The following is a 27274-nucleotide window of genomic DNA, read 5'->3' on the forward strand; positions in this document are numbered from 1 at the left end:
GGGCAAAATGTTTATTTTGCCAAGTCGAAAAAGGCAGTGTAAAACTACACACACAGACTGCAAAGGCATACCTGAGACATGTCTAAAAAGGCTACTTAAGTGGCTGGCAAGACAAGTGCTGTAGACCCACTAGTGGCCCTAGGTACATGTAGTACCACTTTACTAAGGACCTACTAGTACATTAAAGGTGTCAATTGGGTAGAAGCCTATTTTTGCCATGCTTAAAGGAGAGAGCACAAGCACCTTAGCATTGGATAGCAGTGGTAGAGTGTGCAGAGGCCTAAATCCAACTAGAGCGAGTTCAGAAAACAGCAGAGGTGAAGGCAAAATGTTCTGGGTGATCCAGCAGAGAGGGTGAGGGTACAACAAAGGGCTAGTTGCTTGGATGGAGCAGTTGGCAGGGGACGGCACACAGTACCTGAACATGCAGGCACTGACTGGAATTCCAGTGGATATCCTTGCCTGATTATATCCAGCACCCAAGCATCAATAATTGAACTTTCACATTATTGTTAGAATCAGGAATGCAGTCCTCCTAGAGGCTCTGGAATAGGCACAGATCTAGAATACTCAGAATTTCTGATGTTGGTTTGAAGAAGATAAAGAGGATCTCTCATGTCCCTTGGTCTTGAGGGAAGACTGAAAACAGCCTGTAGATCCTGTGGGTGAGATCGTCTATGGCGCTGAATAGTTCACTGCAAGTCTGGGTGGGCGGAACACTCTGAAATTGCTGAGTGTACTGCTACCAGGCATCTCATCTTCCATTTGAAGTTATGGATTATTCTCCAGGTACTTGAAGAGTGCAGACATGTCAGAATATTGAATAAACGTGCTTCTCTGGACTGGCTCAGGTTCTTCATCTTACTCATATTCCGAAGAAGGCCAAAGGTAGAAGATGTTTAATGTTTACTATATCATGCAGATTTTGGTGCGTTAAACACCAACATTTGCATGTTAGTTTACAGCAACTCATAATTAGAGGTATTTATCGCACTCAATAAATCACATACCTGTGGTATTGTTATTTATCATGTTTGAAAAATGCCACCTACACTTGTAATGAGGTCCTTAGTAGTAAATGTCAGAGAGACCGGTGGCAGTCAGTGGGAAATGGGGAATAGTTACTACTAAATGGAAGGGATATACGTAGGACTAAGTAGGAGTTTTGAGAGGAACAGACACCAACCCATAAAAGAGTAAGCCTGTTGCTATCTTCAAAAACAGTAGTACATGTACTCCAGCTGAGAATATATATTTTAAAAAAGGCAAAATAAAATAATGTATTTTATCATTATTTCCTATGGGGTTCTATTTTAAGTTTCAGTACCAGTGGCTGGCCTTGTGGGGTGGTGAGTTTACTTCAGGTCTGAGCTGAGCTAGAATGTTTGTGTCCTTTTGGCTGTAGTAACTTTGCACTCATAAAGATGTGTTCAACCCCTGTGTTATGGGGTTGAGGCATGTAAGCCTACACTTTGGAGGAAATGTAGATTTGTAAATAGTGACCAGTCAAATGTAGTACATTTACTACAGAGTGTAAGTAAAATTACACATGCAGATTTACTCATGTATAAATTTACACGTGATCAGGTCAAAGGGCGCCTGCATGAGGGATTCCAAGAGAGATCAAGAAGATGGAAACAGCAGGCAAAAATGTTTGGAGTTTATCGTTGCTCGTCGCGCTTCGACGCCTCATCAGGGGTAGTAAGCTCTATATAAATACTATTACAATACAATACAACAACATAAAAATGCAAGGGGTGCCACTGACAGAGGGGAGGGGACAACACAGAAAACAGTGTCCTTGTTATGGACCTGTTAAAGCACACAATGGCTGATTGACAGTGCTAGTTGTGAGTGTAAGCTTTGCTCACACGTGCAAGTACGCTTTTTTATGAGCGCGAAAACACTTTTTTTAATTTACAAAAGTTGAATTTACACTTTTAAAAGTGTTTCATCAGAATATATCTACCACTGTTGGCTGGAGTGGGTTAGAATGCAATGCAAATGTTGTGCATACTCAAAAAATTACAAGTGTGCCATATCCACAAACTTCCCCTCTGATCCATTTCCACCAGATTAATGTAAAAGTCTTGTTCCTGAGAAAAGCAAGAGTAAAACATTTTACCAGGTGGGAAGCAGGGCCGGACTGGCAGTACCGGCCAACCGGCATTTACCTGGGAGGCCGTAAGGGTGGGGGCTGATTCTGTTACTGGGGCCAATGTTACAGCAGTGTTGAAAAATCGGCCCCAGTAACAAACTCAGCCCCCACCAGACGTTCAAGCCTCCTAGGGGTATCCTGTGTGAAATCACTGAAAGTGCCAGTTTGAATGCAAACAGAGTCCGAGTCAGGCACTTCGGTCTCTTTGATATCCACAACATGAAAATAAAAGACAGAAAACAGCATTCCTGGGCTCACCTGACCAATCCAATCAGGTTCTTGTAAAGCGTGGCTAGTCACCCGTAAGAATATTGAGGTGCTAAGGGGGTAGTAGCAGTTCGGTCGAAGAGCCAGGTCTTGGGGTTCTCCTTGAATTGGGGTAGTGAGGGTGATTGCCTGTGTTGTGGTGGAAGAGCGTTTCAGTTCTGAGCAGCCAGATGAGAGAAGTATCTTCCTCCAGCTCAGTTCTTGCGGATCCTTGGGGCCGGAGCGGAGGTGTCTGGTGGGCATGTGGAAGGACAGGTGGTGGTTGAGGTATGATAGTCCAATTTTGTGGATGGCCTCGTAGGCAGGTGTGAGGAGCTTGAATGTGATTCTTTTGCTGATCAGGAGCCAGTGAAGGTCTCTCAAGTGAGCGGTGATGTGGCTGCGGTGAGGTGTGTCCAGGATGATTCAAGTCGAGGCGTTCTGGATTCTCTGCAGTTCATTTTGGAGCTCTTGGGTGGTGCCGGCTTAGAGTGCGTTGCCGTAGTCTAACTTGCTGCTGACGAGCGCCTGGGTGACTGTTTTCCTGGACTCAGGGGGATCCATTTGAAAATCTTTCGGAGAAGGCAGAGCATGTGAAAACAGGAGGATGAGACGGCATTGATTTTGCGGTTCATAGAAAGCGAGGAGTCTAGGATGATGCCGAGGTTGCGTGAGTGGTTGGTGGGTGTGGGGTGTTCCAAGCACTGAGGGCCACCAGAACTCATCCCAGGCGAAGGAGGCGGAGCCTAGGATGAGGGCCTCGGTTTTGTCAGAGTTGAATTTCAGGCAGCAATTGCCTTCATTCTGTTGCTTTTGGTGGTTGTAGGTTGGTGGGTGTCGTTGGCGTAGGAGATGATGTTTATTCTGTGGTTTCTGACAATGTTCACAAGCGGGCCATGTAGTTGTTGAAGAGGGTGGGGCTCAGAGAGGAGGCCTAAGGAACTCCGCAGATGATCTCTGTCAGTTTTGATAAGAACAGTGGGGGGCCTGACTCTCTGGGTTCGGCCTGTGAGGAAAGAGCAGATCCACTCTAAGGGTTTGGCACGCAGATGCCGGCGTCATGGAGTCTGGTGCAGAGGGTGGGTGGGAGACAGTGTTGAAGGCAATGGTGAGGTCCAGGAGGATGAGGACTGCAGTTTTGCCTCGGTTGAGGAGATTGTGGATGTCGTCCATTGCTGTGAGGAGTGCGGTGTCGGTGCTGTGGTTGCCTCTGAAGCCTGACTGGGAGGGGTCCAGGGTGAGATTGGTCTCGGTGAATTCAGTGAGTTGGGCGGTGATGGCCTTCTCAATGACTTTGGTTGGGGAGGGGAGTAGTGAGATTAGTCTGTAGTTTTTGAGGTCTGTTGGGTCGGCAGAGGGTTTTTTCAGCAGGGGCTTAATTTCTGTGTGTTTCCAGTCTTCCGGGAAGGTGGCGGACTCAATGGAGCAGTTGATGTTGCAGCAAAGTTTGGGGGTGATGGTGGCGCTGGTTCAGTTAAAGGTGTGGTGAGGCGTAGGTGTGAGGGGGCTCCGAGTGGATGTTTTTCATGATCCTTAGGGAGTCGTCAGTGATGAGTGTGGTCCAATTGAGCAGGGTCGGCTGGGGACTGGAGTTTTAGGGTGTGCTGTTTGCAGGTGGGGTGGGTGGGTCTTGAGTTGTGAAGTTTTAAATGTCTGTAAGCTTGCGGTGGAAGAAGGTAGCAAAGTTGTTGCAGAGGTTGTGGGAGGGGGGATGTCTGTGGAGTCCATGTTGGGTTTGGTGAATTCTTTGATCACGGTGAAGAGTTCTTTGCTGTTGTGTGCATTGGCATTGATGCTTTCCTGAATGGCCGTTTTCTTTGCAGTTCTGATGAGGTGGTGGTGTATGGTGATGGCAGTTTTGAAGGCTGCGCGGTCAGCCGGGGTCTTGTTGCTTCTTCATCTTCTCTCAAGTCATCTGCAGGTGCACTTCGACTCTTGGAGGGGGGGGGGGAACCAGCTGGCTTTCTTGGGTAGTTGTTTGTCAGAGGGTGGCCAGTGTGTTGGCACAGTCCGAGATATATTGGTGGAAGTTGCGTGCTGATGTGTTGTCATCCATGGTGGCTTGCGGTGGTGTTTGGTAGAGGGCGTGAGAAGTTATTCTTTGGAGACCGTGTTCCAGCTTTTGCTTGGGTGGTGGTGAGTGGTCACCTACCACACTTGCACTTCAAACTTACTGGTCCGGCTCACACACAAAGGGCTTCACATTAGCCTATTGTGGCCCCAGACAGACTGGAACCAGGGCAGGGAGGCAAATTATTCCAGACACCTCTGTAGGAGGAAACTCCAGAAGCTTCAAAGTGGTCACCAGGTATAAAAAAGGACCCTCAGACCCAATCTTCAGTGGACTCCTGGTGCTGTGTATTCTACAGATGAATACTCTGCTGCCTGAAGCTTGCCCGACTTGCTCCACTTGGGACCTAATTTTCACCCAAAAGCACATTTGACTTTTCATTCTAACTTTTTGCCTACCCATCTTCAGAAGACAAGGAACATTTGCATCTTTTGGATGGTTCTCTACCAGTCTGAATTTACTCTTCTCATCCTGCAGAATCTATTTTCTTAGACTGTCTTTTTCTTAATTGGGGAGTCATTCCATCTCTTTAGCTTATGAAATCCACAGTGTCTTTTTAAGTGGTGTTGTCCAGGGTCTATATATTTGTGGTATTGCTGCTTCCTCCGCAGAGGCTGTGATGCTTCTCTTCAGGATATATTTGCTGGGCTACTACTTGGGCTACTCTTCCATATTCATTTCTTATTACAGACTGGGGACATATGACCTTTGTAATTTCGAACCAAGATCCTAGTGGCTGGTCCTGTCCAGATGCCTATTTTTGTTATATTTCTATAAATAAATAGATATGTTGAATTACTAAAATAGCAGTTGATTTTGGGATCAACTTGTGAATATACTGCTATGGAATTCACTGAATCCATAAAGACTGGAACAGGATAGGGTTGAGGAGGTAATGCTCTGATTACTTACCAGTAATTATCATTACTTCTATTGACCATCCATGTCTCATTACTTACATTTTCTCCCTCCGGGCCTTTTGCACAGCTTTGATCCTTGGTGCTTGGGGACAACAGGATACTTAGTGAGTAAAAAGGTCACTCCCTGTAGCTCCCACCGCATAACAATTGCTTGGTGTGCCCCCAGCGTCTTCTAGGTACATTATTAAGCCAAAAATAAAAGTACATAGAGCCCTTGCAGGAAATTATGGAGTAATACATGAGCAGCTCCTGAAGCTCATTTATTAGTCATTTGTATATACTTTTGTGTGTTTACCAGTGCCCACCTGGGACACCCACATTTTAACTATTGTTTGGGGGACCAGGGGAGCAGACCCTGCTGGTTCCCCAGCCGACACTCGCCATGAGTACCGGATGGAGCCACTATGTGTTTTGGGTGAGTAGCTGGTGGGGGAGACCCAGGTATCCACACCCTAATCCAGCTTTCCCACTAGCACCATACTGGGTGCTAGGGAGAGCTGGAACCTTTTTCTTTGCTCTCACCGGGCAGTTGCAGCATTTTTTACCCACTCCTACCCTGACAAGAACAAAGTTCTGTTCCCTGCTCAGGACAGTGCGGCCACAGTATGTCATGGAAAGAGAACCATAGAGTCGGAGGGACAGGGATCCCTGGAACACCGTTTAGTATTGGGTCCTGGGGTATGGGGCCTTTGGGGTTCATATTGGCTTGGGGAGGGGGACGTGAGGTCCCCTTCCCTTTATAAATAAATGAATCCTGGGGATTGGGTCTCTAAGGCCTGTCGGGGACCCTGGGGCCTGAATAGGCTCAGGGACAGGTGCTCCATGGCCCTTCCCCTTGAAAATCACTTGTACCGCCCACAGGGCCCTGGACCACCCCAGGGGGTTAATTTTCTAAATGTGCCAATCCACTGCACATTTGCTGCAGTTTAAAAAAAAAAAACACTACATTTTTGGCCCCAGGTGTTGAGCCCCGGAGGCTGAATAGGCTCGGGGGGGGAAACTTGACTCCTTTCTCTTTGAAAATCACTTGTGCCGTCTCCCTGAGCCTTGGACCACCCGAGAGCACATTTTCTAAATGTGTAGATCTACCCCTCAGAAACCCTGCCTCCACCAGGTCTGGAGGGTCTGGTATCTCTACACCAACCCCCTTATATCTTTTTCCATCCTTTTTTCTAGGACTTGGGACTGAGTCCAAGTCCTGAGATGGTTATTGTGTGTGGTGGCAGCCAATCAGATCTTGCTCGAGATCTAGCGGCTACATGGACCCTTTGTGGTGTGAAATATACATATTTTTTAGGCTTAATTCCTTGAAACTACTAAATGGATGTACACCAAATCACAAAAAGCACACTTTCTAGACCAAGATGTAGTTTACTGCCAAATTTGGTGTCAATCCAAATGCGTTTTGGGACCCCCCTTTCCTTGGCCAAGGTGAGCTGATGGGGATGAGTTCCAGATCCACAAAACTAACAAGTTAAAACCCTCTTAGTGAAATGGGTATGAGACAAACAAACACAGACGTAGCGCCCACCTCAGGGCCTCCAAACCCAACTACCAAGCCAGGAATGTATTTATGTGGGGGTATCACACTCCACACGCCCCCTGAAGCTAGACCCCTGCATACAGTGAACCAGAAGATGATTTATTTGCAAAATCGGAGGTTACCTGAAAATGTGGGATGGCTTTGGTCCTCCAGACCAATGTTACACTCTCCATACTTCTGACATTAGGCAGGTAGATACAAGTATATGGATAAGAGAGTTCTAACGAATGAATCACAACCAATGAGCGCCCCCCCTTGCTAGAAGAACCCATTCTTGTAACCATCAAATGTTGGTTGCAGAATCCCTATTACCCCCAGGCACATTGAAATGTACAATCAAACATCATGCAGTATGGCACGCCACACATATTACCTGAACAAATAACCTCTGCGGGGGAGCCTTTTTGGCAGGTGTGCAGTTTCCGTGGCTTGTAAGAGCAGTGCCACAAGAACTCAGTGTTTTCAGTGCACTCCTGGAGATCCAGCCACGCAGGCGGAGCATTTGCACCCCCTACTCCTTTGAACCGGTGATCCAGTTCAGAGCCACATCCAAGCTCCTTACACACCAGCGTGGCGGCTCGCTCGTTCCAGTTCGTGTCACAGACGGTTCCCCATTGGCCCTGATAGTAAATCTCCACTCTGCCTGCACAGTGTTGGCCGCCACCCGCAAGCCTGAGCACTGGGGTTTCTGCAACGAGAAGAGAGACTAGGAGGAACGTGCTACGGAGGAGGAAAAGACACACAGTTTAATTTGCAGCTGCCAGGACCTGGTGTTTTGCATCCTCACTGTAGTATCACACTCCTTACTGTTCACACTGTCCCAGAGTCTCACAACCATCAGCACATTGCAACCATCACTTCTTGTTTGTAGTTTATCTCAAAATTGTTTCCCACCTTTTGTTTGCAATGTAAGCCGATTAATGCTACAAAAAAAAGGCCTGATTTAGATCATGGGGGAGGGGATTTGTCCATCACAAACATGACGGATATCCCGTCAACTGTATTACGATCCCATTATAGCCTATGGTGATCGTAATACGGCAGGAGGGATATCCTTCACATATGTGACTGAGTATTCTCAGTGCCAAGATCTAATCAAGGCCCAAAGTTAGGACACTGTATGGCAAGGAAAGAATGAATACATTGGCTATGGAAATGAGCAAACTAGTCAATAGGGGACATTTGGGGAATTTGGGGCTATAGGGACTTTAGGGATTGTGATTTCCTAATCAAGTTTCTTTGAGGATTGCAATTAGGAAACCGCAATTCCTACTCTAGAAAAACATACAAGTTGGAAACAGCCATTCCAAACAGGGTCACAATAGGTGATTATTGAGGTAGGTTGCAATTTAATACCCACTAGGAATTGCAGCCATCACAGGGATGGTGGCCTGTTGGTGTCAGCAGACCACCATGTCTGTGATTGCTTTTAATAAAGCAAACTTTTTTTTTTAATTCAGTCCATTTTCTTAAAGGAAAACGGAATGCTTTTCAAAAAATTAAATGCAACTTTTAAGTTTCATGGACCATTGCCTGCTCTTAAAAAAATATTTGTTTTAACTGTCACACAGAGGAAAGGGGCCCATGCGGACCCCTTCCCATTTGCGTATGGTTCCAACCACTCTTGAAGTGTCAGTAAAAAATGAATGTTTGTGCCCATAATTAGGTTGCAAAACATTCATACATAGCACTGACATTCGTATTTGGAAGCAATATCCTAAACACACACATTCCAAATACCAAAAAGCTGAATACAAATTGTGATTCACTAACATGTTATCGAATCACATTTTGTGCTCTGTACATACAAAACTGATTTTTTTGTGCTCGGTAATGGCCCGATTCCGACCGCAAAAATGCTTTTGTACATATCCCCCTTGGATACAAAAGAATAAGGACAATGGATCTGGAAAAGTTAAATAGGTATGAGCTTGTAATCACAGGCTATATCCAGTTAATTTACACAGCACCTTGAGCGACATCTTCATATACATCAAACCAGCCACAAACCCTGCTACACTTTAGGCAAGAGGTGAAGACACACCTCTTTAAAAAATGCAGCAAGACACTGAGGGCCATATGTACGAACACTTTTTCCCATAGACACAGAATGGGGAAAAACCTTTGCTACATCTGGCCCTAATTCTCCTCCACAACCCAGATCTACTGCCTTTTGGCTAGGTTCACGCTATACAGTAGCTCATACATAAATATCTACATCAGTGCCTTACCAAAAGCACATGAAGTCACAAAGTAATAGGCACAAGCTGACAGTGCTATGTTTTCAACCCAACTTGATGACTCTGGCTTTTAAGCCTAATTAAATCCTCATTGTCAGATTCAGTCCACATATTTGGGTTAGGATACTTGGAGAAGATGTACCTTCATATGGTGAATGGACAATTTAAAATGATTCATTTGAGGCTGATCCATACTTTAGACAAGGTAGGTCTAAAAATTGTTGGCTATTTGACACCAACGCAATTTAAAACTTAAACCACATCATGCTTACTGCTGATATGTTTGCTTCAGAGAGGGAAACGTCTTCGACGAGATTTTGATTTCACAGTGGCAACTTGGAAAAAATCAGATTATTTATGGTGGTCGAAAAAATTAGATGTAATGTGCTCAGTCATTCAACACATTCACATTTTTAATGTCAGAGCTTTTGCAGGTAAATAAGGTACATTGATGTAAAATATGTAAAGCACAGGATATCATTAAGTTAAAAAATTTAACATGTATTAGGAACTGGCGAGAAATAATTGTATGTGGACATTAAAGTATGGATTGCATTTTGTGCATATGTGGTTTTGTGAACCAATAAATAACCAATTTTAATAATAAAGAATAATTAGGGCCATTGATAATTCATTGTGCTGGAAATTAGGACACTCAGTACCAAGGGAATTATGTTTTTGTCACCCGTATTGGTATCACTTTTGGTGAAGTTAATTGTGGTGGATATCAGTAGATGGACAGGAAAGGATGCTGATAGAGAAAATCATTGTCACTGTTGAAAGGCTTTCATTAGGGGGGTCATTGCAGCATTTCTTGGTATTGTACATGGTGTGGCGTACAACACGCTCTTTGCCGGTAGGAGACAAGAGGGCAGTTGCTTCAGCAGGGTGGGGGTTAAAAGAGAACATTAGGGCCATTACTGACAGGGAGCATTACGGTAGTTGGTAGTGGGTGTAACAATGGTTGTTGGTAGAGAACATTTAAGGGCCGACGGGTATTGGTAAGGGATATTAGGATAGATTTTGGGAGAAGATATAAGAACAGGTAATAGTAATGGATATTTCAGGAACATTATTGCTAGGGACTTTTATGGTGGTTGTTGGAAGAGAGCATTAAGAAATTGTTGGTAGGGAATCATTGGGGCACATTGGTTTGGGAGGTTATGAAGTTTTATAGTGGTGAGAGATAGAATTATCTAGAGTCGCTAATGTTGGCGTAAAGTTCATTGCGATTGGGATAGTGCAGAAGGGAGGAGTTGACTGTGCTATATGGAAGAGTTGACTGTACTATGTGTATTTGCCTGTTCAAGGAGAGCAAGAAAAGGACTGTGCACAGACCTCTCAACATAAAATAAACAGGAGGCTGCTGCCATGCCAATTATATGTGTATCGGATAAAGGATGTCTGCGCACACCAGTGCCAGATATTTTGTCCAGTTCTTGCCCAGACCTTTGGTATTTACTGGAGGGGCACTGCCCTTGATAGATTGCGGCTCACACTCATGGCTTGTATCTATCTGTCATAAGGTTGTTTTGGTGACACTTTTTGATGGCATTTACGAACACGACTAGAGCAGCCAAGAGGTTAAAGGAGATGACCTTAGGCCAGGGGATATTATGATAGCTGTTACCAGACAATAGAATGATAGGCAGTGTCCCAACACTAGGATCTTTTCCGAGGAGATAGTAAAGACGTTGTTCCTCAAGGAGACCAGGGATTTATTGCCAGTGTAAAGAGGTTGAGGTTTGGTAATGTAATTGCATTGCTACTAGGGTGAAACATTAGGGTTTTGCTGCAAATGAAAATAAGGGATTTGTACAAGAAAGACATTCAAGTTGCTGTTAAGAAAGGACATTGGTAGACTGAGGTGTTGATAAAAGACATCTAGGCTGTTGGTTTGTTGGGGAATGAAGAGCAACAATTGATAAGTGATATTAGGGGGAGATCTTGGTAGCACATATCGAAGGGATAGTTGGCATTTCTGGTGTCATCAAATATACCTCACACAATCATAAATTGTGAAAAACAAACAATGTTCATGCAATAAGAAACATCTTAAGGCAGAAAGACTAGTAATTCATGGATGCAACCCTCCAAAGATTGCACCAAAAACAAAAATCCTTTGTCCATCTAAAGAAGCCAAAGACAAACTGATAATCGCAAAAGACGTGGAAGTGATTATTAAAGAAATGAAGACAGGGATGGCTCCTGGCCTGGGCTGAATCCTGAGAAAATGTGCTCACCTTAATGCTGAAACTGACCAAATTATGTAACACTTTTGTAAACACTTACAAACCTAGAGACTTCTTTAAATAGCCTATCATACTCCTTATCCCAAAGCTAGTAAAGGCAATAATACTGTATCAAATTACAAACCAATTTCTCTCATAAATACTGGTTCCAAAATGAATACAAAATTGTTTTGAAGTGTTCCTAAAACACACTCTCTCGGACAACATAAGATTATTTTGCAATCTGCTGATGCACTCACATCTAAGAATTATTTGCAAAATGGAGATGCACTTGTTTTGGGGTCTTTTCTTGTCAGGGAACAAAGGAATTTTGGTGTTGGCCCGCAGAGTCAGCTTATGTTCAAAACATTACACTCTAACCTGAATGGTAATGAGTCACCAACATTCACATTACAAAGAGACACACGACAACGATATCCACTATCACTGGGACCACTTTTCTACTGAACCTGACAATCAATACACATGATAGGAGTTAGAATCAATAGCAGGTACATACAGCTGCCTCCATGCACAGGGCGTATCTTCCCTTTCACCATGATTCCAGAAGATACCCTGCCAAATCTGATCTCAGTTGCATATGATCATTCATCTATTTCAGGCTATCCTTTAGCATAAACAAAACACAATTCTTCCATCACAATGAAACACAGTTCGTCTGTCTGAATAAGTCCACAACAACGGAGGACACTAATTGCCCTGGCTTAACATAATCTCAGAAAAGCATAAAAATGTTAGTATCAATGATCTAAATCAATACCTCTGCCTTACTAAAATCTGTTAAATGAATGTTGGAAAGGTCTCCTCCCATCTGAAAGAGTGTGACTAGCATCAAAGTAATTAACATGAGTACAGCACTCAAAGTTTTTTTTTATATTCTAGGTATGAAATCGCCCTCACGCACATAGCTGAATTCGTCACCTCCGTGACCCACAACCACCTCTCATCTACCCTCATACTCTTTGACCCATCTGCCGTAACCACCCAACCTACTTGGCACCTTCAGGCCCCCCTGGCATCACAGGCTCTGGGTTCAACTCATTCTCATCCTAACTTTTAGGCCAGTGTTTGTGAGTGGTGTAACCTGCCAGATCATCTTCCACGCCACTACCTGTTGCTGTCCCTCAGGGCTCCATCTTACTTAGGACTGCTCCTTTACTTGCTGTACCCCACTTCCCTTGGCGACAACATCGCCTCTTTTGGGTTCTCTTACTGCCTTTGTGTAGACACCACCCACTTCTTCTTCTCTTTCCAAACAATCTCACCTCTTATGCAGCCTCGGATATTGGAGTCTGATGCTGAACTCTTATAAGACGAAGACCTTTTGCTTTTTTCTCCTCCTCCAGGACTACCTCAATGAGCGCTATTTACTGCTCCGACACACTTATTTTTGCCACATCTGCTCGAATCCTGGACTACTGCAAGAGTCTTCCTATGGCCTTCCCTTAACATGCCATTGCTACCCTTGGCATTGTATTAAGCGTTGCCACTAGAGGAAATGTTGGTTGGCTTTCTGCTAAAATAGTCCTCTAAAATATTTGAACTCAAGTTTTTAAAGCCATTCATGGCTTTTATCTCAATTCCAGGCTACTTTTCTGATACCCTATCCCAATATATTCCCTCGCGCAACTTAAGATCAGCCAACAGCACCTCCTAACTACACCAAAAGTGCAGATTCCAGTCCTTCTGCCTTCTTGGACGCATACACTGGGAAGTTCTCCTTTGTCTAACTTAAACACAGATGAGGAGGAAAAGGATTCATCCAATGCACCTGGATCTGGGTCTACACAACTACCAGTTACTATTAAGGATATCTAAATCGGACACACGTGATCTTGTTGCATATAGCTTGAGTAGAGTCCTCCACAGCAAATGGCTATTACGAATCTGTATTTTGGATGTGAATAGTGGTTCCAAGGAATGAATATGCAGCTTTTTTTTGCTTTATTAATGTATCATTTTGGAACTATTATTATTTGACAATTTTTAGGGAATATTTGGATACTGTTTTCGATGCTTCTTTCTGTGGTTTATGAGGACAATTCACTGAAATAAACATATTTCTACTGGAGTGTTCTCCCGCTAGATATAAGAGCCAGCCCAGCACTTCAAGATTGTAAAACAACAATGAAAATCCACTTCCTGAATCTTTCATTAATTTTCACAGAATGGTCAAACACCATAAATATGTGTTTTGTTTCTATGTGTACCTCAAGCTAAAAGGCAGATGTTCTCTACTCTGTTTTACTGTGTACACTTAACATTGTGCATATTAGAATGACACTTTGTGCTTGTTCTTCTTTCTTTTCATAGAATGGCTTAACCAATAATTATCAGTTATAACCACTACGTTTTTGTACCTTCACTCAATCCATCAATTAAAAAGCAAACCTGGTGGAATGTGCAACATTTGTGACTGAAAGGTAACTCGCTGCACAAAATAAATAATTGATCACATGATTTTGGCAATCATCCTCTACCGCTATTCCAAATCTCTCTAAAAAGCTATGAACTTTTTAGGTTTCACTTTAGACAGCACAATGCCCTATAGGTAAAATCTTGTGTAAATAAAAAAAGCTTAAAACTGGCTTAGATTCCGACCATTACTAACCATTTTTGTTTTCAACATCACTTTTGTTTCCTGGCTTCCTGTTGGCCACCACCTCCTGCTCGCCTTCTATTTTTCCCTGCCATGGAGCACGGACCAGGTACAGCTTCTGTCTGCGCCAAGAGTCTTTTGCCAATACTTGTTATGTCTGGAAGGGCAAGCAGTCTCGTGCAGCTCTTAAGAAACATGAATTTCCCTATCTTTTGAAGCAGGAACTTTCTTTTCTTTCACAACAGTGACAGGCCTATCAGGGCCAGCGTTTAGCGTGTGCGAGCTGAGTTCACGCCCAGGGCGCAGCAGCTGCCTGCAGCTCTCTTCTTCCGATGAGGCCCCAAAGAAAAGGACATTTAAAAACTGTTCCTGGAGGCTGGTGATGCCGGTGCCAGCAATTGTGACTGCTTTTCTTCTCAACATTCCCTTCTCTTGTTTCCACACACCTTCTCCCACCCCTTCTATTTTTTTAACACACAGACAGTAAAAAGAGGACAAATGGGAGAGGACACCAAATCTGTATTGGCTGAGGGTGCTCTCTGAGCAAAGGTCAGCTCTGGGGACCATCCTAACACTGAAGTTGCTGTATGGCTGTTAAACCTAATCAAACCTACAAGCCTCTCTTGCTCCACATGATAGAGCTCCACATGCAGCTTTGTTCCCTGGAAGATCTCCTAGTCATGCAAGCAACTTCAAATAAACAAAAGAACTTCCCTGCTATCAAAACTGACATTCTGTGGGGTAGACACCACTTTGAACAACAAGATTCCTTTGAGCAAAAACTCACCAAGCTAGACAATGGGATCAAAATAAGCAAGAACCCAGCACAACGGATAACATTGGCAATGTTAGAACTAGGAACAATAGAAGATATCACAATGAAACAAGAGTTAAAAAGTTTGAAGAAACTAAAACCATTTTGACATCCCTAATTAATAGCGTCCTATCTTACAAAAAGCATTAATGCAGGTAATCATTACAAATAATAAATAACAAATCGATCCCATTATGGAGGAAAATGATCAAATCTAGTCATGTGGCTCTCAAAGGAAATAAGATGCTCAAAACGTCAACTAAATACAGTAGATCAGCGCCCAGTTGGATAACTTATTACTTGCTGTATCAGAGCCCACAGATTTGAGCAAGAATTGTGCCATTGTGTTGGCCTCCCAGGCCAATGTATTTCTAGAACATAGACTTGTGGAAATCTACAAGCTCATACAAACCCAGGTAGAAACTTACATTTTGCCTACGGATGCTTTAACCTTGGAATCTGCTGGAACGAAGTATGGAGGAGAATTACTCAGGTCATTCAGATTAAAGATCGTGATCATGGTGTGTGATCATTAATCAGCCAATCACACGCAGCCACAAGAAAATCAGTTTGACATACCAACTACAAAAGCAGGCTATAAATACTTTGATCAACTTACCAACCATACCTGGAGGCCCTGATCTTCGCCCGTAAGGACCCATCAACTGAGACTTTAGGTAAGGGTGTTGGAAATTCAGGTGGTTGCTTATATGGAATATTGTGACAGTGGTGAGAGGGGGCATTGAGATGTTACTAAAATGATGCTTTGGGAAGTTCTTAGTATTGGCATTAGAATGGTTGTTGGTGGAGGATATCCGGGCAGTTGTTGCTAGGTATCATTGGGATTATTAGGGCAATTGCTAAGTATGGGACATTAAGGCATATGTTGTACAGCCATAAGGGGGACTAACGGGTAAAATACAAAGTCATTCTCAGGCAGGAGGCATTTATGTTTTTTATTATGTATTATACCAAGTTAGGTTAACATTCACCTTTAAATGGAAGCTTGGACTGGAGCATGTAGGCAAACAATGCACCTGTGTCTAGAGATGCCCTCAAAACATCAACTTTCTGTGTTTCAAATTATTCCTGAGTGCTAAAGCACTACACAGTGAAAGCACCTGACAAAGTTGAAGGTGTGAACTTCCTGTAGCTTGAAGGGCCACTTTCTGAATCTGTCTCTTGTTAGTCACCACATAAGCAGCTTTTTCTTGGAGAATCAATGGCCAACCCAGCTCCTTGGTACAGTGTGTATCCTATCACTCACCTGAGCAGTTCACGGCGAGCACTAGTAGTGAGTCCTCCTCGACGTCCTGCTCATTATCATAATAATCGTCTCCTATATGGCAAGTAGAAGAGATGTGATTACATGATTTACAGATTACTCAACACTGCTCTAGATAAATGATCTTCAAAAATTTTTAGGCTGTTCCTTTCTTGAAATAGAACCTTATTGATAATCCTGTCTAATCCCTTCTATTATTAACAAAAGGTAGTTTCTCAGGAATGTAGACCAAAGCTAATGCTGGGGTTGAGCAATTCACTTAATGCATGCAAAATAATGGAGGATGCCTGCAGAATTGGACAAAACTGGCAACTTTCCACACACAGCAAAGTTAAAACATGTATCAGTATCTTCCAACTTTACCTTGGCTAAAGTTTTCCTATAAAACAAACCTTTGTTTCAAAACGTTCCCTTGATTTGTTCCTTGACTTGTGAGACTATGTGCAGGCTATAAAATTGTGTGCAGGCTCCAAAATATGTATGTGAAAATAATACATGCAGAAGAATGGTCTGCTGCCTTTTTTTCTCACCAATTTTCTGGTATTTTCTTTACTTTAATGTTTGCAAAACTTATGTCGTTTGAGACGTTTTGAAGACAAACTTCATCAAGTTATGGATTTTCAAACCTAGCAATTTCGATTGCCTTTACTCTTTATTTTCTTAAAATAAACTCATTTCATAAAAATTACTGAGTAAGAAGAAGTTTTCAAAGTGCTTTTGGGCACTACCTGTCAAAAATATAAGCCCAAAATGATGTTCAATGGTGATTTAACAATGATTTTTTTTTCACCTCAATAAATACACTATGTGAAATCAAACACTTTGATTAAATGTTCAGCAGTCCAGCTAGAGAATATTTATGAAGGAAATATTAAAAACGGTCTTCAAGGGTGCTTGTTCACTCAAAGTAAATACATAAAAGTGAACACAATGGGCCTGATTTGGCGGATGGGTTACTCGGTCACAATGGTGACTGATATCCAGTCGACTGAAATCTAAATCCCATTGGATATTTCGGTGGATGGGATATCGGTCACCATTGTAACAGAGTAACCTGTCTGCAAATATCTAAATCAGGCCCTATGTTGCCAACTAGTCACCCATTTCCACAGTCAGTCGGGGGTTGGCAAGCCCAAAATTTTATTAAACAAAAAATGTTTAGTGTCTTACCTTCTAGATCCTCAGACTGGGTGCAAGCATTCCGTTTTACACGGTAGAATGATCAACTGTAACTTCTAAAGCAAATTTGTCAAAATCTTTAGTGTTGTAAGTACGGCGCTGTACACCCCACACACTGAAAACTACTGCTTTCAATTAAACATGAGAAGAGAGTTCAATGCAACTCACCCGTGCCAGACCCGCTCCCATTTGGCTTCTTTGGTTCCTTAATGATACTACAGTCCGTCAAGGCGGTCTCATTGCCATGGCAATGGAAGCTTTGCTGTTTCTTTGTTTTCGCCTCCTCAAAGTAAGTCCCCACAGAGCGTCCGCAGTGAAGCTGGTGGCAAGCCACATTGGCTGTGTTGTCATCCCAACCTGTTGTGTTTTTCACACCCTGACGGATTCCTGTGAAGGTCGAGACTTCCAATTGGCCTGAGCAGGATCCACCAATCAATTGTAAGTCCACATGTTCTGTGAATTCCATCCCAAACAATAACAGACAAAAAAACAGCAAAGTTCAGAATCACTACAGCTACTTTAAACCAGATTGTAACAAAAAGTGATTTTACCCACCCCTACCAATTAGTAACCACATACATCTGTTATGTAAGTGAGGTATGAGTCTAGTCTCAAAACGGGCAACAACTTGAAACATCCTGTTAACTCTCTACAATCACAAATCACGTAGAACTGCTCGCTCTCAGACGCGCACTCCACAATTGCATACCCACATTAGTATATCTCAGTGCAATGCTCTAGGTGTGATTGCTGCTCTGTGCAGGAGACTGTACCTCCGGCACTGCTATGTTGTCGAGTCCCTGTGTGGGCAAGGCTGGTTAATGGGTTACTTTCTGGATGTCTACAAAGGGGTCTCATGGAGTCTTAAAGAGAGATTTATCAGACAAAATATGAATCAAGCAAACAGTTTCTGAGAAGAGAGTGCACCCAACTAGGAAGAGTTCAGATTGCAGCCCCATTGGCTTAGGGAGACGCTTCTAATATTTGGTTCTATTAAGAAAAAGTTATGTCTCCCTGGAGTTTTATAAGTGCTTTTAGCAGAACTTAGATCTCTGCCTGCCTAGTTGAGCTGCATCTTTTGATGCAGGCTCAATTCTGGGCTCAAATTGTGTTCAAAATAAATAGTAACTCCCAGCAGAGCCATTTTTACCAGGTGTGGAATTTGCACCCGATACCGAGCGTGGGACCTCAGAGTGAGCAATAAGGAATAATAGTGTATGCTAATCCTTGTTCTTATGTGCTCAAACTTATATTTTGAGCTATTTACACCACCCTCTTCCCAATTTGCACCAGGATTTACCTGGTGGATCCCAGGGAGCATACACTTGGTGGGTGAAGTGTGAGCACGACTTGGAATCTTGATTCCAGCACAAACTCGAGTTTGCACCAAACCGCGAGTAGCATTTTGGGCGGAACGAAGGCCTAGTTCGGACTGTAGATGACGTACCTTTCACCACAGAAAAGAAATTCTAGAGCCAAAGTAAAGGATGATATGAAATCACACGTGAATAAGTAGGATCCCTCTGTTATAAGTAATGTGGTGCAGTGGAGTTTTGAAATAGCTGTACTCCCTCCTAGGTTTATAGGGAATATTCAAGAAAAGTCCAAATAGTGTAGTGAGGATCTAATGTTTACTGACAAAAAGACCTACTTGAGCAAGAGGGCTTGAAAGTGAAAGATAAGACCCAGGTGGTCACAGATGATCTAACCATGAGCAAGATGCTGCCTGGACCTGAGCAGTCAAGATCAGCTTGGAATTGAAAAGGAGCAGCCATACAGAGAAGCTGAATGGCATGATCTGCATTGGCTAGAGATATTCGGGTAGCAAAAGAGCCACTAACTTACCCCGGTCTATTACCTGTAGATGTAAATTTGTCTAATCATTGATGAATTTGCATACAATTAATTTAAATACCGCTCATTAGCATACTCATTGTCCTGAGAATTGCACTAGGTGCATACCAATTGATGCATGTCCATACAATGAGTTTAAATAGAGCTCATTAACTTACTCACTGTGCTGATAATTTGTACTGGGAGTATAATGTTTGATGCATTTGCATGTATTAGGACCTACTCACAAACTGCATCTGGGAGTACATTTAAAAGTACTTCAATAGTACTACTCTCATACTACAAAACGCTATTCACCTACTTGTGAAGTTCTATGCCACCGCCTCTTCTACCTTTTCTGTGCAGAGATCTCCACCTTGACTGCAGAGCTTTCCACAAGGGAATGCCTACTTCTTAGTAGTAAATGTGAGACGGACAAAGGACGAGGAAGTGGCTGAAACATTGGGACACTACTACTAAATGGGAGTGGTCTTGGGAGGAGCAAGGAGGGGTTTTGAGAGATACATGCACCCATGCACCGCAGTGAGCTTACTGCAATTCTCAATTTGCATTTCTTTAGCTACTACAACAAAAAAGGATCCGGAGCAGTCATAAATTTACTCTAGCTCGATCGAGAGTAAATCAAACATTACACATGGCCTATCACTGGTGCTGTATCACTCGCCTTAGAAAATAATAGAGGCAGGGAATTAAAATAGAACCCTAAAGGAAATTAATATATTTTAACTTTTTAAAAACATATAAATTTAATGTAATGTTAAAGTAAATAAATACTTAGGGCCAGATGTATGAAAGCATTTTGCATTCGCAAACGGTAGCGATTCCTTAAAATTGCGACCCTGTTTAGAGAGTCGCAAATTGCGACTCCCTAAATTAGAAATCGCAAATAAGGAATCCTTATTTGCGATTCCTTAGCACATGTATGAAGCAATTCCTAAATGCGATTTGGGCATTTAGGATTTGCTATTTACCACCAAGTTGAACTTGGTGGTAACCATGTGCAAATTTTAAAAATGCATTTTAAATGCATTTTTAAAACTTACATGTAAAGCACACATGCCCTTTTGGAATGTGTGCACCTTACATGGTGAAAACAAAATTTTTGGGGTGCAGCAGAGGAGGCCTTAGGTCCCCAGCACCCTGGGGTTTTGCATTTCCAAAATTGCGATTTCTAGTAAGAAATCGCAATTTTGCAAATGCAAAAAATTTGCAGATATGGGCCAACAGGCCCATAGGTGCGAATGGGGCCGGTATCACAATTTGCGATTCGGTAATAGCATTTGCGATTTTTAAGAAATCGCTATTACTGATTGGCAAATGTGATACATGGCATTTTGTGAGTCGGAAATAGCGATTTTTTAAAAATCGCTATTTCCGAATCGCAAAAGGCCTTCATGATACATCTGGCCCATAGTATTTTATTTGAACATATTTTAATAAGCTTTTTTAATTTTAAAATACATGTAAATTTATTTTTTTAAATAATTAAAATAATTTACATTATTTATCTGCATACATTTCAGTTACTTTGAATACATAATAGTAATACTTTTGCTTCGGGTGTCAAGCGTAAGTGGTGTGCTGGGGCATGCTGGCTGAAGTTTTCCAGAGGTCGGTTGAGACTGTGTTGTAGACGTCTTGTACATGAGTATAATGACTTTAGCTCTTGGAATGGTCCAAGGGTGGAGGAGATGTGCACCTAAACTGTGTGTCCTCTGTGGCTGCTCTTGTTACTGCATCACTGGCTTTCTATGCCTTAAGAAGTAAAATGAGACAATCTAAGATTCAGGGTCTGATTTAGAACTTGGAATACTCTTTCACAAAAGTGATGGATATCTCGTCCACCTTATTACTAAAGGTGGGTGGATCTCCTGGAGTTCTACTCTGTAGAATTCCACGGAGTTGGCTAAAAACTCAATGGAATTCCGCAGAGATCCGCGTGCAGCGGAATGCCGTCTGCCCTACTGGCACCCTAGCCTAAATGCGCCCAATCTCTGAAGCGCTAAGCAGGGTTGACCATGTTTAGTGCTTCCGAGATCAGGCGCATTCAGGGCAGCCCAGGGTGGTCTGCGGTAGGCAGAGGAAGCTGCAGTTTCAGGTCTCTTGTGCTGACACAGCCCACTGGGCTAGCGCCTGCTGCTCTGAACCACACCTGCACACTTCCCTTCACCACGTGCCCTCCTTCACAAACTTGCTGTGGAGGGCCAAGCACTCTCCCTGTCTTGCACCAGCCTTGCAATCGTTTCCTCTGCACTTACACACAGCCACAGACTGCCCTTTCTTTAGGGACGTACAGTGCCAGCACTACCACCAGCAAACCAGTTCTCCACCAGCAGCCTGGTACTTTCACAAAGTCCCTAGCCTTGTTTTCCATTGGGCTTTAAGGCACTCTCTCAGGCCACACACATCTCTATCTGGCGGGGGCTGCCGGACTACCACTCAGTAGCTGATGCTCCCCCGGTCTCCAGCTCTTCCTGCTGGTCTCAGCACCGTACCCCATAACACCACTTCTTTTCCCAGGGACTCTGGGGAGACAGCTTCTTTTCAAGTGGCGCTCTGACTGCAAGGTTCCTTTTTTCCAGACACAGACCCCCCTCATTTGCAAATACTGTCCATTCCCAGTGCCGGACCCCGTGTGCGCATAGAAGAGGAAGTGAAACAAAGTTCTTACCTGAATGCTAGCCTGGGCACAGGGTCCCCATTGCCTGTGGCCTGGCTCTCTGTCTCCTGCTCCTGGGCTGCTGAGGAGAGCGAAAGGAGGGAGGCCTGGAGCTGGCACTGGTGCAGCCCCTTCGCAGCAGCTTGCAGCAGCTCTACATCACCGATCGGAAGAAAGCAAAGCCTGTTGTAGGGCAAATGTTGTCTTCATTTTGGGCCGAGTGTAGAGTGCAGCCCATTTATGGGCCACACAGTGCAAGCATAAACTGTCTGCTCTTGCGCTGCGGGGCCCATAACTGGGCTTCAGCGCGCACATCGGTGAGCTCCTCTCCGCTGCGGGGCTACCAGAGTTTTTGGGCCAACTCCGCCCTCCAAGCGGAGCACAGAGTGCCAAAAACTCTGTTAACTCTGCCAGCGGAGCAGAGCTCACTGCCTACCCTTACTTCTTATGATCCCATGGTACCCTATGGAGATTGTAATAAGGCGAACAGGATATCCGTCATGTTTGTGGCGGAGTATTCCCTCCACCAACAGCTAAGTCAGGCCCTTAGTGCTGACTCAGGATATGACAGCCCATTCTTTTCATGAAAGAATATTGGGATTATTATGGGGTCCACGTGAACAAGCCTATCACCAAATATAGGGGAAGTTAATGCTAATTGTGCCATTCTCTGTCAGATCAATAGGTGCATTCGAAGAGAGCGAGGCGGAGGTAACTTCCAAGGAGAGGAACTTTTGTAAGGATTGGGCTTTTGGCAAGAATGGCCAGTGAGTTAGTGGCTACTGTCGCTGCATGTCCTTAGCTACTAGGATCTCTAATTTCACTGGCTAGTAAGTGGCCATCTGGGTTAAGAATTAAAGACCTCCACATTGTTCAACAAAGTTCTAACACAGGGTCGTCTCACACAGGACCAGCTGCAAGCACACTGTTAAGATAGAAGAAGTAGACCTTGCACTTACTTTGGCAAACTACACCTATGTCCTTAGAATGTGTGCAGCCCTGGGTCTCAAAGGACTTGCTACACTCCCAGAGGAACTTGTCAGAATCCGTACACTCCACCTTTGTGAACCAGATCGGGCCTGCTCCTTCTCCAAAGATTGATTCCGACTTAGGAAAGTCCCCGCAGTCCAACTGTTGGCAGACGATGTTGGAGCTTTCCTCAGGCCAGCCATCCCCGCAGACAGTTCCCCACTTTCCTAGGTAGTGGACTTCCACACGCCCGGCGCACCGGCTTCCTCCGTCCACCAACCTTACAGACACCCCCTCTGTGCAACCAGAAATGGAAACATAAAAGTTACAATGGTTTGGAATATGGCATAAAGCTGAGGAACAGGAATAAAGAAACAGAGGTTGGTTTCAGTCAAATTCCCATAAACAAAATGGTCATCTTCGGCTTACCTTTCAAATTGCAGGTCTCTGTCAATCTAGGATGACAGAATATTCTTGTGAGTTTGAAGGGATCTCGATACTTTGGAAAATATTCAGAAGCAATATAAGTTTAAAACCCACATAAAGGTTTTACCAATTGGCATGAACGAGAGAGATCCCTATTGTAGAGAACCAAGATTACAGGTAAGAACCATTTCCTTTTCAATCGAGGAGTCGTTCCCAAAATCATGATCAATCAGACAACCTTCCCAGCAGTCCATCTACAGAGAGGAGTGAGATGCCAAACAGAGCATGATCCCAAAGAACAGGCTGTTGAGCGAAATCCGCTTCACTTGAAAACCTGCCTTGGGGTCAGAGCTTGTGCAGATGTGTTTGGAGTAAGGGTACATAGATCACTATGTAATAGTACAAGAAATTTCATGAGTGGGAATGTTCTCTGACAGTAAATGCTAGTCTATTTGTAGAACGGACCCTAAGGGGGTCATTCTGACCCTGGCGGTCTCTGACCGCCGGGGCCAGGGTCGGCGGGAGCACCGCCAACAGACCGGCGGTGCCCCGCAGGGCATTCTGACCGCGGCGGTTCTGCCGCGGTCAGATGCGGGAAACCGGCGGTCTCCCGCCGGTTTCCCGCTGCCCTGCAGAATCCTCCATGGCGGCGGAGCGCGCTCCGCCGCCATGGGGATTCTGACACCCCCTCCCGCCATCCTGTTACTGGCGGGTCTCCCGCCAGGAACAGGATGGCGGTAGGGGGTGCCGTGGGGCCCCTGGGGGCCCCTGCAGTGCCCATGCCCATGGCATGGGCAATGCAGGGGCCCCCGTAAGAGGGCCCCACAAAGTATTTCAGTGTCTGCTATGCAGACACTGAAATACGCGACGGGTGCCACTGCACCCGTCGCACCTTCCCACTACACCGGCTCCATTCGGAGCCGGCGTCCTCGTGGGAAGGTTGATTTGCCCTGGGCTGGCGGGCGGCCTTTTGGCGGCCGCCCGCCAGCCCAGGGCAAATCCTAAAATACCCTCAGCGGTCTTTAGACCGCGGAGGCCGCCCGCCGAAGTTAGAATCACCCCCTAAGTTTCTTACTTCTCCAGGCCTGATTGCGTTACAAAAATGACAAAAAATATTGCACCAAGCTTCCATCTGACTACAGTTTGTTCAAATAAATTAGCCTCTGTGGTCGCTCTTGCGTAGAACAAAAATGGTGTTCTGAATGTCACTTGTTTTGCACTATTTAAATGGTATCATAGCCGCCTCTTGACATCAGAAGTATCCAGGCACTGTTCTAGTTGGTGATCAAAAACAGCTACTCTAAATAAAACAGGGCAAACAACATGGCAGCCCACTCGGCATTCATTTCTAATGAAAGTGGATCCACCACAAATTGACCAATGCTCTTTTACCAGAGACATCCTGCCAAGCAGGCAGGGATCTTTAATCTTTTAATGCTGCAGGAAGTGGTAAGCAGGGCCTCTGTCAAGCTTCCTGCCAAGGTCAGAACACTCCTGTAGTTTGAAAATCAGGAACTTGTGTCATAATAGGGGGATAAACCTTAATATGAACCATTTCCTTTTCAATCGAGGAGTCGTTCCCAAAATCATGATCAATCAGACAACCTTCCCAGCAGTCCATCTACAGAGAGGAGTGAGATGCCAAACAGAGCATGATCCCAAAGAACAGGCTGTTGAGCGAAATCCGCTTCACTTGAAAACCTGCCTTGGGGTCAGAGCTTGTGCAGATGTGTTTGGAGTAAGGGTACATAGATCACTATGTAATAGTACAAGAAATTTCATGAGTGGGAATGTTCTCTGACAGTAAATGCTAGTCTATTTGTAGAACGGGGTCGGCGGGAGCACCGCCGACAGACCGGCGGTGCCCCGCAGGGCATTCTGACCGCGGCGGTTCTGCCGCGGTCAGATGCGGGAAACCGGCGGTCTCCCGCCGGTTTCCCGCTGCCCTGCAGAATCCTCCATGGCGGCGGAGCGCGCTCCGCCGCCATGGGGATTCTGACACCCCCTCCCGCCATCCTGTTACTGGCGGGTCTCCCGCCAGGAACAGGATGGCGGTAGGGGGTGCTGTGGGGCCCCTGGGGGCCCCTGCAGTGCCCATGCCCATGGCATGGGCACTGCAGGGGCCCCCGTAAGAGGGCCCCACAAAGTATTTCAGTGTCTGCAATGAGACACTGAAATACGCGACGGGTGCCACTGCACCCGTCGCACCTTCCCACTACACCGGCTCCATTCGGAGCCGGCGTCCTCGTGGGAAGGTTGATTTGCCCTGGGCTGGCGGGCGGCCTTTTGGCGGCCGCCCGCCAGCCCAGGGCAAATCCCAAAATACCCTCAGCGGTCTTTAGACCGCGGAGCGGTATTTTGGTGGGGGAACTTCGGTGGGCGGCCTCTGCCGCCCGCCGAAGTTAGAATCACCCCCTAAGTTTCTTACTTCTCCAGGCCTGATTGCGTTACAAAAACGACAAAAAATATTGCACCAAGCTTCCATCTGACTACAGTTTGTTCAAATAAATTAGCCTCTGTGGTCGCTCTCGCGTAGAACAAAAATGGTGTTCTGAATGTCACTTGTTTTGCACTATTTAAATGGTATCATAGCCGCCTCTTGACATCAAAAGTATCCAGGCACTGTTCTAGTTGGTGATCAAAAACAGCTACTCTAAATAAAACAGGGCAAACAACATGGCAGCCCACTCGGCATTCATTTCTAATGAAAGTGGATCCACCACAAATTGACCAATGCTCTTTTACCAGAGACATCCTGCCAAGCAGGCAGGGATCTTTAATCTTTTAATGCTGCAGGAAGTGGTAAGCAGGGCCTCTGTCAAGCTTCCTGCCAAGGTCAGAACACTCCTGTAGTTTGAAAATCAGGAACTTGTGTCATAATAGGGGGATAAACCTTAATATGACCTTTTCAAAACTTCTGATGAAAAGAACAGTGTTGACACTAATGCCAAATACATTTTCTTCCAAAGAATAATACTAAATGTATGGCCTTCCAAGATGCAAAGGACAGGGTACAAGCACCTCCTTTTGTCCTAGTAGTGAGCCATACGATGCACCAGATGCAGACCCTCTTCCACGTACCTGGTCCCATTCATTTACACACAAGGTAAAGATATGTCAAGGCTTCCATGGGATTATTTTGGATAAATTAATTACTCTGAATTTCTCTGACAATAATCTCATGAGAATATTGACAAGTATTTAATTTCAATATACTATTATTTTTCTTCTGGTAATAATTTACCTTTAAACATTGTATTCCTAAATTAATTAATTTTGTTTTATTTTAAGTAGATAGCAATGTTTTTCCATACACTGAGGTGGTATAGCTATGCAGATGTGCAGAGTTTAATGTGCTATTTAAAACTATTGTTAAGTGTGGATAGGGGTCATGAGTCACAAGAAGTGAAACCTCAAGTTGGTCATGCTGGTGATTCCCTCCCTCATTTGAGAACACATCATAACAGACCCTTTGTCATACGTCTAGGATTCAAGGAAATTGTCCTTGGGGCAGGTGCAGTTTCTGAAAAAAATATTACTGCCACTGACCTAATAGATTTTAGGTGGGTTGAAGACCATGGGAGAAAAGGAATTTACTGTTGGTTACACTACCTGTGTTGTAAACATGATATTTTGTTTCTCACTGTTGGAAAATATGCATTATAATCCCCATCTTCTGAGGAAAGATGATTTAGACCATTGGAAAGTATTGAATTATTGGTCTATCGTTCTCTTACCAGCAGTGGGTAAAGGTCTCGAGAAACTCAAGACAAAACAACTCTCACTTTTTCTCAAAACAAATCACATTTTGGATGATTAGCATTTTGGGTTATGGATCAGAAAAAACTGCACTGATGTGTGCAACAGTAAAAGTGAAGAAAATGTTAAATGGTGGAGACTTTGCATGCCTGGAGTAACTTGACTGGACAGCTGCCTTTGACCGGGCTGATCACGATATTTTGATCAGCTGTTTGAATGAGGTATGTGGGTCAGGCATTGTTCTTGACTGGTTCAAATCCTTGTTAGAGTATCCTTTAAAACATGTCTCAAGCCTGTTAT

General features: G+C 44.2%; 1 protein-coding gene across 2 annotated transcripts in view; it reads right to left on the minus strand.

Moving 5' to 3' along the window:
- Positions 1-27274, minus strand: part of LOC138260993 (scavenger receptor cysteine-rich type 1 protein M160-like) — a 179749-nt gene that overhangs the window by 101253 nt on the left and 51222 nt on the right. For both annotated transcript variants that reach the window (XM_069209573.1, XM_069209572.1), the window contains exons 6-9: positions 22780-23085; positions 17476-17760; positions 16111-16182; positions 7312-7626 (exon numbers count right to left, since the gene is read on the minus strand). In XM_069209573.1, coding sequence (XP_069065674.1) covers positions 7312-7626; positions 16111-16182; positions 17476-17760; positions 22780-23085 — 978 coding nt within the window. The remainder of the gene's footprint in view (positions 1-7311; positions 7627-16110; positions 16183-17475; positions 17761-22779; positions 23086-27274) is intronic.

The sequence above is a fragment of the Pleurodeles waltl genome, chromosome 10 (assembly GCF_031143425.1).
Source record: "Pleurodeles waltl isolate 20211129_DDA chromosome 10, aPleWal1.hap1.20221129, whole genome shotgun sequence".
Lineage (NCBI taxonomy): Eukaryota > Metazoa > Chordata > Amphibia > Caudata > Salamandridae > Pleurodeles > Pleurodeles waltl.